This window comes from Elephantulus edwardii, unplaced genomic scaffold, assembly GCF_000299155.1.
Source record: "Elephantulus edwardii isolate Elephantulus edwardi_28Jun2011 unplaced genomic scaffold, EleEdw1.0 scaffold00065, whole genome shotgun sequence".
NCBI lineage: Eukaryota > Metazoa > Chordata > Mammalia > Macroscelidea > Macroscelididae > Elephantulus > Elephantulus edwardii.
In genome coordinates, this window is record NW_006399815.1 from 1,461,099 (window position 1) to 1,476,823 (window position 15,725).

The 15,725-nt window shown below is 36.1% G+C and overlaps 1 protein-coding gene across 2 annotated transcripts in view; it reads left to right on the forward strand.

Annotated features, from left to right (window-relative positions):
- The window catches only part of RPAP3 (RNA polymerase II associated protein 3), a 61,483-nt gene that overhangs the window by 42,380 nt on the left and 3,378 nt on the right, over positions 1-15,725 (forward strand). Inside the window, exons 9-15 of one of the 2 annotated variants that reach the window (XM_006888168.1) lie at positions 704-825; positions 4,097-4,167; positions 4,285-4,386; positions 7,543-7,781; positions 9,683-9,869; positions 11,842-11,939; positions 12,404-12,504. In XM_006888168.1, coding sequence (XP_006888230.1) covers positions 704-825; positions 4,097-4,167; positions 4,285-4,386; positions 7,543-7,781; positions 9,683-9,869; positions 11,842-11,939; positions 12,404-12,504 — 920 coding nt within the window. The remainder of the gene's footprint in view (positions 1-703; positions 826-4,096; positions 4,168-4,284; positions 4,387-7,542; positions 7,782-9,682; positions 9,870-11,841; positions 11,940-12,403; positions 12,505-15,725) is intronic. The other variant, XM_006888169.1, reaches the window with a different exon arrangement.

The window sequence follows — 15,725 nt, forward strand, 5'->3', positions numbered from 1 at the left end:
CCAAGACACATTTATTCATTCTCTTCGCCATCTGTGGGATGTTCGGTGCTCTTCTCCCAACACCACAGCTCAAAGGTGTCATCCTTATTCATTGTCCAGCTCTCAGATACATAGCAAGTAATTGGAAAGACTATGGCCTGAATCAGAGGCAGCTTAGTCCTCACATTGACATCATTATTTCTCAATAATTTGGAGAGGTTAATAAGTTATAATTGTTGACTTAGTGTCTGTACAAATTGAGGGTTGAAAGGATACCACTGTCAGCAGTGGTATTTTATCTGTCTCTGGTGGCCTAGTAGCAAGAAGCTGCGCTGCAATTCCGGAGGCACGTTGTTCAAGGCCACCAGCTGCTCTGCGGGAGAAGGATGAGCAGTCTCCTCCTGTGTGATTAACTGCCTCTGAAAACCCACTGGAGGGTCAGCTGTGGGTCGGTTCTGACTCTTGTACAAAATAACAACTCCCATTTTACCATCATTAATTTCTTCGAGTAGACTCTTTCATGACTGTCTGTTGTCTTACTCTTTTTTTTTTTAACAAGATAATTACAAATTTTGGTGAGACATAAAATTTAAAAAACCAAAACAGGCCTCGTTTACAAAATTATTAATTGAAATTAGATGCACATATTTTAAGTTAGGAAGTCAGTTTATTGAAGGTTTTCTGTAAACATTTTTTTCCTCTTTGGTACTTCTGTGTTCATTAGATATGAGGAAGCTGAAAAAGACTGCACACAGGCTATTTTATTAGATGGCTCATACTCCAAAGCTTTTGCAAGAAGAGGAACTGCAAGAACATTTTTGGGAAAGTTAAATGAAGCCAAACAAGGTAAGACTGTAAAGAGCAGTTGACACGCACTCATCCTGGTGATCCTCTCGTATTTTAGATGCAGAGATCTACAGAGCATTCTGGTGGTTTATGGTTACAAGACTTAGAGAATTGCACTTTCTTTGTGTAGTTCAGATTATGAATACGTTTACAGATTTAAAGGAAGACAGTTACCATCATGGATGCAAGTACTTTTTAACAGTACATACGATAATTTGGTGGCTTAGTGGTAGAGTTGCACAGCCAACCCCAAAACTAGTTAGTTCAAATCCACCAGCTGCTCTGTGAGTGAAAGATGAGCAGTCTCCTTTTTTGCAATTTATAGCTTCTGAAAATCCACTGGAGAGTCAGCTGTAAATCAGTTCAAACTTGACAGTACATAACATTAACAGTATAATCTTGAGTAACTGCCAATCCAAATGAATGAAAATTTTGTATAGGTGGTGGTTGTTGTGTACTGTTGAGTTGGAACTGACCCATAGCTGACCTTCTGGTGGGTTTTCAGAGGCAGTTAATCGCATGGGAGGAGACTGCCCATCCTTCTCTCATGGAGCAGCTGGTAGATTAAAAGCATGACCCTTCAGGATTGCAACACAGCTTCTTGCCACTAGATCACCAGAGCTTCCTAAAAGAAAAAGAAGAAATAAGTAAAACAAAAATCAAAAGACAAGAAGGGACATCAGGAGCTAGGGATAATGGATAATGTAAAATCTGTAGTGATGTCCCTTTTAATTTTTGATTCTTTGAGATTTTAATGAAAGTTTATAGAGAACTTGGATTGCCATGAATTCATTGTTGCACATAATCCTCCCTACCCAACCCCCAGTTCGCTTTTCTCTCTGAAAAAAAATTCTTTCATTGTTAACACCATTCCTCCCCACCTGCACCCCAGTCCACTTTGCTGTGCAGCTCTTACTCTGGACTGTTGTCATGCAAATATACACCTGATCATAAATTCCTTTTAAACAGTTCTTTCAATCATCTGTTTCAATGCATTGTACATTGTTTATCCCCTCTTTTCTTAGTTTCTTCCAAATCCCCGTGTCAGTCTTTTTTTATAACAGTGGCGTTATGCAGTATTTGTCCTTTTTTGAATGAAATATTTCAGCATAATGTCCTCCGGGATCACCTATTTTGTATAATATATCATGAGTTCCTTGTTTTTCAGTGCTGCATAGTATTCCTTTGTGTGACTATACCACATCTTCTCTGTCCAGTCATTTGTTGATGGGCACTTGGGTTGTTTCCATCTCATTGCTATTGTGAACAGTGCAGCAATAAACATAGGTTAATTTTTTTATTCTTTATTCTAGCTCTTGTTTTTATGTGATCCCCTCCATATTTGCTGTTTTTAAATGTTTTATTTCTGTGTATTTGATAGTCTTTTAATCTTCATTATTATTATTTTTGCTTTAAAACCAAAAGATGAGCCCAGTGCCATTAAGCTGATTCCAGTTCATAGTAAACTAGCATTGGGCTTCCAAGACTGTAATTGTCTTTTAAATAAAATTTTTTAAATTAAAAATCTTTTTATTACATATCTGTTTATCAGTTCTGGGGCTATTCGTTCCTTTGTGTAGACCTGAGTTAGCACTGACTTTCTAAGAGCCCTGGTCAGTCTGAAGTCCCAATCCTGTTTGAGAGTAATAGAAATACATTATGGTATTTCAACAAAAGAATTGATTCACTCTACCAAATCATGGAGAGCTATACATACAGCCAGCCTTAGTGTAATACAGATCCCAGAACTCACCCAAATTCTTGTTTCTTATTTTTCATCTTAACTTGTATTAGTCTGTCAGTGTTATTCTCTCAGTCTCCTCCATGTAGTGAGGGACATTGTTATTGGCAGCCTTGAGGTTGTGTTTTTAAGCTTGGAAATCCAAGGGAGAAGAGAGCTTCCCTCTTTTTTAAAAAAGTTTTGGGAAAGATCTCTTTAGTTAGTTTGACTTGAGATAGTCATGTTCCCTTTTCTGAACTGGTTAGCTCTCCGCAGGAATGGACACTCTTGATGGGTCAGACCTCGATTACATGTCAGTCCCATGACTAAGGTGGAGTATTGTGATTGGTAGAACCATGTAGGCTTAGGGGCAGGGTATTTTCCCAAAGGAGTTGAAAAGTCTATTCCTAAAGGAAGAAGGAATGCTGAGTGGTAAAAGACTCGACATGCAACCCTTATTCTTTTTTTTTTTTCAACCTTTATTCTAACAGTTTATGTTATTGTTAGATATTATTGACTTTATTCTGACTCAGAGAAACCCTGTGAAACTGAAGAACTGCTCTATAGTGTTTTTTGGGCTGTAACCTTTATGAGAGCAGATTGCTAGATCCTTCTTCCTGTCAAGTGGATTTGAACTATTGACCTTTCGATTAGAAGCCATCCATATAATCGGTATGCCACAAGAGTTCTTTATGCTAAAGGAGCTGCTCCAAGGGAGAGAGAGATGTCATATGATTTACAGCCTCTGAAAACTCACTGGGGGTCATCTGTTAGTTGATTGTGACTCAGCTGCAGTGAATTGAGTGTGAATGAAAAGCACTGCTTTTGGTGTTTGGTTTTTTTTTTAAATATAGGAGAATATCACTATTTGATTTGTCTTTTTAAATGATTGCCTTGACTGCAGTGTGAAGAATTTCATCAAAGGAATTAAGAGAAGTGTGGTCTAGTGGTAGGGGCCAGTTAGACTGTGATGGCAGTGACCAAAAGAGAGGGGATGTGATTTAAACCAGAGTGGTTATTGTAAAGGTAGAAGTGGATAAATTTAACATAGTTGAAAGATAGAGGCTGTGGTGTCTATTAATTTGGATCAGGTTGGAAGAGCCAATTGTGTAGAACTCTTCCCAGACTTTACATTCAATGATGTTGTTTTGGTAGCTCCAGAAAAGCCATGGTAGAAGTATTTACACTAGGGAATTCAGCAAACACTACAATCTAGGGGTTTTTTCCTCTTGAGAGAAACTATTCAACCTTCATCATTTATATTTGATGCATATGCAACACTGTCATGTTAACAGTGTTATTAGTGTAAGTTACAAAACCTCTAGATCTTAGTTACATCAACTGTAAAATAGAATTGTCTGAGAATTACTTGAAACTTCATGTCAGGCAACTAGTATAGTGAATATTTGACATTACTAATATTTACCAGTGACCTAGTATCCTGAGTAATACTTCTCAAGGTAAATGTGGAAATGATTAAGTGTTTCAAAGCTGGAATTCCATAGAATGTATTTACTTCTTTGTTTTGTGTTTTTTAAAAATTCACTTTAGATTTTGAAACTGTTTTACTTCTGGAACCTGGAAATAAACAAGCAGTAACTGAACTTTCCAAAATTAAAAAGGTATAGTAATCTTTTCATTATAAATTTGCTTTTATTTTCTGAGGTATAAACACTTATTTGTGACATAATTTGAGATTATTTTGATAGTCATGTCATAGTTCCATATTTATTTTGAAGGAGTTAATTGAGAAAGGATACTGGGATGAGGTCTTTCTTGATTCTACACAACGACAAAATGTGGTAAAACCCACTGATAATCCACCTCATCTTGGATCACCTGTAAGTGTTCTATTTTTCTTTTTTCTCTTACCATTGAAGTATCTGTGTTCAATTAATATTTGAAAATAAACCACTGAATTGCTGAGCCCTTTTTTGAATCTTTAAAAATACTTTCTGGGCTATAATAGAACACAGGCATATTCTGCTTTTGAATTCTGGAGTAACTTCTTAAGTGATTTGTAATTTAACATAAATGTAAATATTTGTACACATTTTTGTAGTAATTAAATACTTTATTCCCATTCTTTGTATCTTGTGATGGTTTAGATATAAAGTTAACAAGGCAAAAATGTAGCATAGGTAAAATAACTCATGTTTGTTTTTATATGCCTTTGAGTTACATGTGCATGTGACTAACAGTGACCCTGTGTATATTAGTTCTGAAAGCTGCCCTATACAGCACCAGTCTCATTGTTTCCTATAGATCTCATTCCATAATTAAAATACTCTTTAGTTTCCAAAAAAAAGAAAAATATTTAATTTTGGGTATGCTATCGTATTTCTAATAAAACTAAGAAAGCCTGCTTTATTATTCATTATTGGGACAGAAACTATTTGGTATAATTAGTGCTTCAATTTTTGCTGAATCTTTAGAGTGGAAGTCACTTAAGCCAGATTATGTATAATATGGTTTGTGAAAGGACAGTGCAGGAGAGGGAGACCCCAGATGAGATGGATTGATACAGTAACTGGGGCAATGGGGGTTGCTGTATCAGAATTAGTGAGACTGGCTCAGGACAGGGAAGGGTTCAGGGCTGCTGTATGTATGGTTGCTGTGCATCACAGGTGACTCAACCAGTAACATTCTGTGATAGGTTTGGAAGCAGGAGTGGCATCCACTTCCTAACAACATGCCTCCAGAAACTCTATGACTTTGATAAATGTTGATGGTTGTAGAGGGCCTTCAGGCCTTTTGTTCATAGGGTCGCTGAGTTGTGTTCTTTGACTTGAAGGCAATCAACAACAATGACATTGCATTTTTTAAACATGTATATAATTATTTCACTTTTATCCAAAACCCACTGCCTGAATCATAGCAATCCTCTGTTGAATTTCTGAAGTGCTGTTTTTTATGGGAGGAGCCTGTCCAATTCTATTGTGAAGCATTTCTAGATTTAACAGAGACAGTCTTTTAGGAAGTTGATTAACTAGAATAATTTTTACACATTCATTGACTAGGCTTGTGTTACACACTGTCAGTACAAGATTTTAGCTTTAAATAAGTATATTTTTAATTGATTAGATGCAGTCATTTTTGCCTGTTAGAATTTATATTCTCAAGTAAAATCCTACTGTGTTCGAAGGGTCATGATAGAAAATGACTGCTAGTAATAGTTTTCACCTAAACAAAGGCCTTAACATGGTTATATTTTAAATCGGAACTAATGAAAGGTGTGTGCTAAAAACTGTGCCCATAACTTTCTCATTTATGTTCCTTTGTCCACTAGTGCTCAATTTTTGCCATTAAATCTTCTCTTGGCTGGATTGATAGATGCTTGGATTTGATTGAGTTTAGCATTTTTATGAAAAGTTTGTATATGTACAGCATTCTGATGTATAATTCAAGTACTGAAAGTTACATTAAAAAAAGTATACATTAAAGGGAGCTCTGGTGGCCTAGTGGTAAGAACCTGTGCTGCAATCCTGAATGCATGCAATTCAAATCCATCAGACACTCCGCTGGAGAATGAGGGGCAATCTACCGTACCAGTCGGATCAGATTTGGTGGTATACAACAAGGAAAGGGGTGGGGGGAAACCCTTAAATTGTTAAAAAATGTACATTAAAAAGCCTTTTAAATATTATACAAAGAAGTAGACAAAATGAACTCCCATTTTTGCCATGTAATTAAATAACATCAATATTTTGCAAATTTTGGGAGTTTCCTTTAACTGTTTCTTCTTTAATGCCCCTGGTGAAACAGTAGCTCCCTTAATATGTTTCTGTTCATGTGGTTTAATGATACCGTTATGAATGATACCATTCATGTGGTAAAAATGATTGTTCTCTTTATTAAAAATGGAAGAATACTATACATTTTAGAATGATATTCCTAATGATGGAAAGAGTGAATGGCATTTTTTAAATTCCAAAACAATTTTGGTGCCTCAAAACAGCTCTTAACCATGTGAGTAATATTTGGTAAATCTAATCCTGGGCTGGTTTTACCCAGCTGCAACATGCTTACAGTTTTAATGTTAGTTTGTATCATTCATAATGCAGGTTATTTCTCCTATGTGTTCTACTTACCTCCAGTTGGGCCACCATATTGCAGTTATTTGGTCATGATCTTTTTTCCTGCTTTACTGTACTTAGGATAAAGTTCAAATTTTAGGTAAACTTCAAAATCTGTGCCTCACAAGGCTTCTTATTAGCTATCGTCAAGCCCTCCTAGACTGCTCCCATTTCTACTGACCATGACTACTTGCTTTGACCTGTTCCATTTTGTATTTTTTTGAGAAGACTATCCTGATGCTAAAGTTTATTTTTTTCCTCCTCTGCATTCTCTTAAGAGCTCTTGTGGCCTAGACTCTTTGCCCAAAGCTGGTACCACTTTGGTGGTTCACATCCTTTAGTGTCTCTGTGGAGTGGCCCTGTGGGAGAAGGATAGGCAGTCTCATCCTCCTCAACTTAGAGCAATACTATATTTGAGTTTGGCATCTGTTGTAGCCTAGTGGGAAAGGAGCTGCACTGTCAGTGTAGAGGGAGGAGGTTCAAATCACCCAGTTGCTTCTCAGAGGAAAGATGGACAGTCTCCTCTTGTGCAGTTTATAACCTCTGAAAAACCACTGGAGGGTCAGCTCTGAGTTGTTTCTGACTCAATAGAAATGAGTTTGAGATTTGTTGTGCTTTTTTTGGAATGTTCTCTTAGTATTTGGTACTTTCACCTTTTATAATATACATGCTATTGCCTTGTAATTACTCATACACACTTGTCTCTTTTCGCTGTTTAAACTCTTGAGAGTAGATGTTATGTGTGCCTTTATCCTTGGTATTTTGAGACGAGTATGGTATCCTTAAGTCTGTCTAGCCACCAAGTTAAATTTACTTATACTGGGGATAGTGACTTTGAGAACACCGGAATCTTTCAACTTGTTGCTCTAAAGTAGAAACTTTTAAGATATTGAGTTAAAGAATTAACTTCAATTGTTTTAGAAACCCCTGAAGAAACTTGTTATTGAAGAAACTGGTAACTTGATACAGACAATTGATGAGCCAGATACCACTACTGCTGCTGCTCCAGAGAGTAATCCTACAAGTCTAGCAAATGTGATAGCATCCACAGGCACTGGAAGTAAGAAGAATTCAAGCGAAGATGACCTTTTGTCCACAAGTGATATTCCAAGAGCCAAAGTATTGAAAATAGAAGAAATCCATAATACTTCAGTCCTACAGTGAGTAGAAATTCTCTTATCTGGAAATCTTCTAGAATGGTGACAGGCCTATTAGATAGTTGGCATGACTGATAAGAGGGTTTGTACTCATTACTGTCATTTTTTTTTAACTGTCCAATTCTGAGTCCTAGTTTATCTTTTTTTAAAAATTCTTACTTTCTATGAGAGTAAAGATGGCTGGCCCTGTATCACTTCTCATTTACTGAAATGGAGAATTTAGAGACAGATAGCTTGAACAAATTGGATTTATTCATTTTCGTTTTTAGAACTTCAGTACATATGTTCCATTTCTAAATTCAGCAAAGTGTTTTAATAACAGGAAGTTTCCTAAAAAGTACAACTTAGTTATTTCAGCCATTAATGTATAAGATTATTTGTCATTTTTAAAAATAGTTGCCTTTTTTTACTTAGTGAGGTTGATTTCTAGATAGTAGCTGGTATATGGAAGGCATAATCTGCATGTCTGTACAGGTATGTATATGTACATATTTTAGCTCATAGCACATAAATAAAATAGTAATTTTAAAGGGAGCTCTGGTAGCCTAGTGGCAAGAAGATGCTCTATAATCTTGAAGACATGTGGTTCAAATCCACCAGATGCTCCACTGGAGAAGGAGGGGCAAAATATCCTCCTGTGCCAGTCAGATCCGACTTGACAGTACAGAAAAGAAAACAAAACAAATCCAATAATAATTTTATGGCTAATATTGAGTAAAATGGTAAGTCCAGAACACTTTATTATGCTCTAGTGAAATCTATACCTAAACCAGGAAGCTGTTGTGCATACAGAACAAGGAAACACTGCATGGTTTCCTTGCAGTGGAATCAGGAAGGGAGTGCATTCAGGTTGTATCCTTCCTCCATACCTATTCTTTCTATATACCGAGTTTATCATTCATGAAGATTGACTTTATGAAGTGAAAAGGGTGGTATCAAGATCAGAAAAAGACTCATCAACTACCTGTATTATGCAGATGACACAACCTTGCTTGCTGAAAGTGAGGTGACTTGAAACACTTGCTGTATAAAAATCAAAGACTATGGATTACATCTGAATCTCAAGACAAAGGTCCTCATCACTGGGCCAGTAGGCAACATTGTTATAGATGAAGAACGGATTGAAACTGCCAATTACTTATCTTACTTGGGTCTACAATCAGCACCTTTGGTATTAGCAGTCACGCAAGTCCACTGTCAGAGATCTTTCCAAATTACTGAGGAGCTGTAGCATCAGTTTGAAGACTAGAGTGCCTGATTCAGACCGTGGTCTTTTCAGTTACTTGCTATGCATCTAACAACTGGACAGTGATTAAGGATGGTAGAAGAATTGATACATTTGAACTGTGGTGGAAAAGAATACTGAATATCCTGTGGACCATACTGGAAAAGTGCAGCCAGAAGGCTACTTGGAGGCAAGGATGATGAAGCTTCATCTCTTATATTTTGAGCATGTTGTTAGAAGAGGCTGTTCCCTTGGGGCGAGGTGGGGGAGGGATGGGCGGGGAGAGAAGTGCAGCAATGAATGAATGGAAATCCAAAATCTCTGTAAATGCTCATTAAAATTATTAAAAAAATTTTTTTAAAAAAAGAAGAGGCTGTTCCTTGGAAAGGGACATCATGCTTGGAAGGGTCGAGGGTCAGCAGAAGAGGAAGATCTCCAGTTAAATGGATTGACAGACACAATGACAATAGCAGTGGGCTCAACTGTATCAGAAATAATGATGGCATAGAATAGGAGAGGGTTCAGGTTTGTTGTTCAAGGATCACTATGAGTTGTACTTGACAGCACCTAACAGCTGCAACAGTGTCAGAAGTTTTAAATCCATATTATGTTTCTTAGTTTGAACTTTTGACCATTTTTATTATTTTCTGTTTGACTAATGCTATTGAAATGTTTTCAGACCTCAGGTCAATTTGAAACAAGGCGTATGTCAGTCTTTCAGTGAGAAGATTTCCACAGAGGTAGGAAAAACACCTCCCCAATTTATTTCAAGTGTTCTTCCTCCAGTTCCTGCAAACTCATTCCAGCTTGAAGCTGATTTTAGACAACTGAAAAGTTCTCCCGATATGCTGTATCAGTATCTAAAGGTAAGAATTAAAACATTAGTGATTCTGTTTTAAGTTAGAGGTCAGAGAACCTTTTTGTCACTGTGTCATGATAGTGCAAGAAAGATTTTTAGTTTGTCTACTAGTAGAGATTTACAGTCTTGAAACCCCTCTTGAGCAATTCTGCTCTGTCCTGTAGACTCACTTAACGTTGGTAGTGACTCTGATAGTGTGTGTAGTTTTGAAATAATAATAATGTTAAAATTGATTTTGCATAATATGACTGTAAGAAATGCATCTATCCTTTACCTAGGACATAACATCACCCAAACAGAGAAGTTTTAAAATTTGCAACCGGGAAACCTAGATATTCTCCTTTAGAAAGGAGTTCTGTGTCATATTCTGTTGTCTAAAATAATTTAATTGTATGTCTTAATTTGGACTTAATCCATCTTCCTTCCAGATAAAGGAAGCTAAAATACATTGGATATCTAATGCCAGTTCAAGGTGTATTTTGAGCATTACTTTAAACATTTAAATAATCATTCTGAACATAGGCTTTATTTGCTCTAAGAAAGAAATCATAGGAAATTTAAGAAATAATGGATTAGCATTATTTTTTTCAAGTGTAAAATAACAATTCCTTTTCATTATGTAGTTCAGTCTCTCCAGGGAGGTTATGCCATGTAATGATTTCCCCCCCTTTTTAAAATTTGTATTAATTTTAATGAAAGTTTACAGAGACTTTGGATTTCCATTCATTCATTGCTATACTTTTCTTCCTGCTCAACCTCCGCCCCAGTTCATTCTTCTCTTTGAAAAGTAAAATTCTTTCATTGTTATACAATCCCTTCTTCTAAGTCCACTCCACTATGCAGCCTTCATTTTGAAGAGTAAAAAAAAAAATCTTTCATTGTTATACAGTCCCTCCCCCCAAATCCACTCCACTGTGCAACCTTCATTCTGGACTCCTGTCGTGACAATAATACCTAATCATATATCCCTTTTAAACAGTTCTCTCCCTCATCTGTTTAAATGCAGTGTACATAATTTGTCCCATCTTTCTCAACCTCCCCTAAACCGATGTCAGTCCCATTTTACAGCAGTGACACTATTCAGTATTTGTCCTTTTGTGACTGAGATATTTCACTCAGCATAATGTCCTCCATGGTCACCCATTTTGAATATTTCATGAATTTCTTGTTTTTCAATGCAGCACAGTATTCCATTGTGTGAATATACCACAACTTCTCTATCCATTCATTTGTTGATGGGCACTTAGGTTGTTTCCAACACTTTGCTATTGTGAAGAAAGCAGCAATAAACACGGGTGTGCATTTATCTGCTTGGGTGGCGGTTATGGTTTCTTTGGGGTATATTCCCAGTAGTGGAATTTCTGGGTTAAATGGTATTTCTATTTGCAACTTTATGAGAAAGCGTCATATGCCTCCCATATTGGTTGCACCATTTTATATTCCCACCAACAGTGAATAAGGGTTTCTCTACAACCTCGCCAGCTTTTGTTGTTTGCTGTTCTGTTAAATTTTGATATTCTTACTGGGGTGAGATGATACCTCATAGTTGTTTTGATGTGCTAGGGATTTTGACCATTTCTTCATGTGTTTGTTTGCCATCTGAATGTCTTCTTTGGTCAAGTGTCTGTTCATGTCCTGTGCCCATTTTTCAATTGGGTTGTTTCCCTTTATCTTGTTATGGTGTCGTGTAATTATTTTAACTCCTTGGTGATTTTTATTGCTCCTGGAAGCTATCTCAAGTCTCTTGTTTGTCTTAAGGTTGTATACATCTGTTGAGAATTTTGTCTGACTTGGAGAGTATGATTATCATGTTTGCGTTATCTTCTATCCTGCTTGCGTTTTAATGTGTCTTTATTATTCATGAAGTACTAAACACATAGTAATTCTTTAATTAGTTTTACCCAAGCAATTATTACATAATTAATTTATGATATATAAGTGCTGCTATAATGTAATTTTCTAATTCTATTTTTTTCAAGCAAATTGAACCATCCTTGTATCCCAGGTTGTTTCAGAAAAATCTAGATCCAGATGTATTTAATCAAATCATTAAAATTCTACATGACTTTTACATTGAGTAAGTTGAAATTTTTTATAATTATGTTTTTGTATTTCATTGTGTTGCTATTTCCAATGACTTGAGAAATTAATTTTCATATTATAGTAAAATATCGTATTTATAGCAAAATGAGCTTTTTGATAAATTTTAGTGTCGCAGAAGTTGTAAAAAAAATTACATGTACAAACAATAAAAAGGGAGATAGTTAAGTGGGGTAAAAGGAGTGTTTCATTTTGTTGATGAATATGGAGTGAAACTGACACAGACAGTAGTGGATTAATAACTTCTTTGCCATGTGTCCCCATTTAAGAATATTATAATTTTTTCGGTTGACTTAATCTCTTTATTTGGTATCTTAAAATATAGAATCTCTAGGGGGAAAAGGCAATAAGTGAATATATTATTTACACATTATTAGGAATTTGGTAAACAAAATTTAATAGGCTACCTTTGATTGGTAATTTATATTTTAATTATTTCAGGAAAGAAAACCCGACACTCATCTTTGAAATCTTACAAAGACTTTCTGAACTAAAAAGATTTGATATGGCCGTGATGTTCATGTCAGAACCTGAGAAAAGAAGTAAGTTTTGTAAAAGGGAGAGTATTTGTTTCTTAGGGCTGTTGTAATATCATACCACAAATTATGTGACTTTCTCTGAGAATGGAAATTTTTTGTGTTCAGGTGTGGAGGCTAGAAGCCTCAGATCAGGGTGTTGGCTGGGTTGACTCTTTCTGATTGATGGTTGTAGGGATGGTGTGCCATGGTGCTCTCCTAACTTCTCATGACAGCCAGTGATCTTTAGCATACCTTAACTTGTACATGCCTCACTCCAGTGTAGTGATATATTTATAGACTATACAACTATCTTATCTCTTTTTTAAAAAGCATACCATTCATGTTGTATTAGAATTTATCTACTCCAGAATGACTTAATGTTAACTTACGTGATAACATTTTCAGAGATCTTTTTTCCCCCCAAATAACAGTTATGCTTACAGGTCTCAGGAGTTAGGACTTCACCATGTCTTTGAAGAATATAATTCAATTTACAACAGAAAACTTTTTCACATTCTTCTGTTTTTGCATGTTCTTTTAATCATTTAGTAAGCAATAGCAAATACTTATTAAATGTTTCTATGTGCACAGTGTTCTACTTACAATTTTTTTTAATATACTCTGATGTGTGTAAGTGCTGTTGAGTTGGCTATGGTTCATAGTTAACACTGTCTGCAGCAGGATGGAACCTTGCCCGGTCCTGTGTCAGCCTCACAGTCTGCTCAGCTTTAGCTCATTATTGGAGTCATTATGGCAGTCCCTTTCCTTGAGGATCTTCTCTTTTACTGATCTCTACTTGTCTAAGCATAATGTTCTCTTCCATGGACTGGCTGTACACCTGATAACATGACCAGAGTATGTATGAGATGAAGTCTCACTGCTCTGGTCCTAAGGAACACTGGCTTCAACTTCTTCCAAGGTGGTTTTGTTTGCACTTTTGGCAGTTGATAATGCTATGATAGAATAAGGATTGAGTTGGAGCATGAAATTGGCCCCTGCCACAAGAGTATATAATAGAGCAAAGATGTACGGGAGGTCAGACTCATTCTGAGAGATCACACTTGCCTTGAATTTGCCTGATTTAAACTGAAACTTAAAAAGCAATATTATTTAGAGGAAATACTACTGAAGAGAGATTTAGACTAAAACCATAAGTAGCCAGACAAGAAAAGGAAAATGGTGTTCGGCATATTAAAGCAATGTACTATGGTTGTTGTTACAGAGTTGAGGAAAAGGAGGCAGCAAAGCCTGAAGAATTCTGTTTTGTTTATCTCCATATTTCTGGCTTTGGCTTAAGGAATCAGTTTATTAAAGTTTGTAGAAACTCAAGTTAATCAGAGAATGTGACTATTATTATAAGACAAAGACAAATCATTACAATGTAAAAATAATTGAGAATGATTATGAATCATTAAGAAAAATATTCTTCATGTTGTACTTTAATGAAATGTATAGACTCTTGAATACTAAGAGTTTAAACAAAGTTATTGCTTTATTTTTAGTTAATTTATAAAATTCTTTGAGATTCTGAAAAATACTCTTCTTTTCATGCTGGTTGTAACTTTATCACTTTTCTTGATCATTCTACCCCTCCACCCGGACTGTATTTTGTTTAGTGCGGAGTTAGAAAATAAAAAAGGAAGAACTCACTTGGCATTTCTCAAGCTGTAAGAATTAAAAACAAATTTACACTTCAAGTTGCAGTATTGAAGGATTCTGTGGGCAAAATCTTGAATAAAGCATCAAAAGAAGATGGAGGGACTACACAGAGTTGTTGGACCAAAAATAAATGGCTGACACAGATCTATTTCAGGGAATAGCATATGATCAGGAACTAATGGTGACAAAGGAAGAAATTCAGGCTGCACTGAAAGCACAGGGAAGAAATAAGTCTCCAGGAATTGATGGGATACCAATTTATATGTCTCAGCTAACAGATGCAGCCCTAGGTATGCTTACCGATCTGTGCTAGGAAATTTGGAAGATAACTAACTACCTGGCCAACTGACTGGAAAAGACCCACATTCCTTCCTATTCCCTAAAATGGTCCAACAGAATGTGGCAGTAATCAAACCATAGATACCTAGAAATGGCTGGAACAGTGCCCCAATAGGGGAACTGACAAAAATTCAAGCTTCATTTTAAAAGAGGTCATAGCACCAGGGATATCATTGCTGATGTCAGATGGCTCTTAGCTGAATGCATAGAATACCAGAGTGGCTAGTTGGGTTTTTTACTATGCAAAGGTATTTGACTGTGTAGATCATAACAAATTATAGCTAAGCATGAGAATCCAAGAATACTTGGGCTTATGCGTAATTAATTAATATTACATATTAATACAGTCTATTCTTGGTTTATACTTAGACACATATATAAGAACAGTATATTCTTATGCTATATACTATATATAGTTTGTTGTTGTGTGCCATTAAGTCAGAAATGACCCATAACTGATCCTCTAGCAAATTTGTTACTGAAGCATAGTTTAACACTAGGCCACCCAGTGCCCATATATAATAATATAGTATATTCTTAGTCTAGAAGATCAAGACGCTGTTATCCAAACAGAGCAAGGGAACACTCTGTGCTTTAAAATCAAGAAATGTATGAGACAGGGCTGTATCCTTTCTCCATGCCTATTCAATCTATATGCTGAACAAATAATTTGAGAGGGTAGTCTTTATGAAGGAAAATGTAGTACCAAGATTGGAGGAAGACTCTATTATGCACATGACACAACCTTGCTTGTCAGAACTGAAGGGGATGTGAAACGCTACAAAAGATCAACAACTATAATCTTCAAGGTGGATTACATCTCAACCTCAGTAAGACAAAAATTCTCACCACTGGGCCATTAGGCAACATTATAAAAGATGGAGAAAAGATTGAAGTTACCCCTGTTTTAATTTTGCTTGGATCCACAGTCGTCACCCAGAGACCAGCAGCCAAGAAATCAAAAGGCATATTGATTTGGGTAAGTCTGCTGTCCAGGACTCCTTGAAGGTGTTAAGTGGCAGTGATAGCAGTTTAAAGACTGAGGTTCATCTGAGTCAAGCCATGGTCTTTTAAATTACTTGCTATGTATGATTTCATACCACCTGAATTTAAGAATCATCTCAGGAACAGGTTTGAGGCCTTAAACACTAACGAGCGAAGACCAGATGAGTTGTGGGAGGATGTCAAAGATATCATTCAGGAAGAGTGTAAACGGTCATTACAAAGACAGAAGAGGAAGAAAAGAC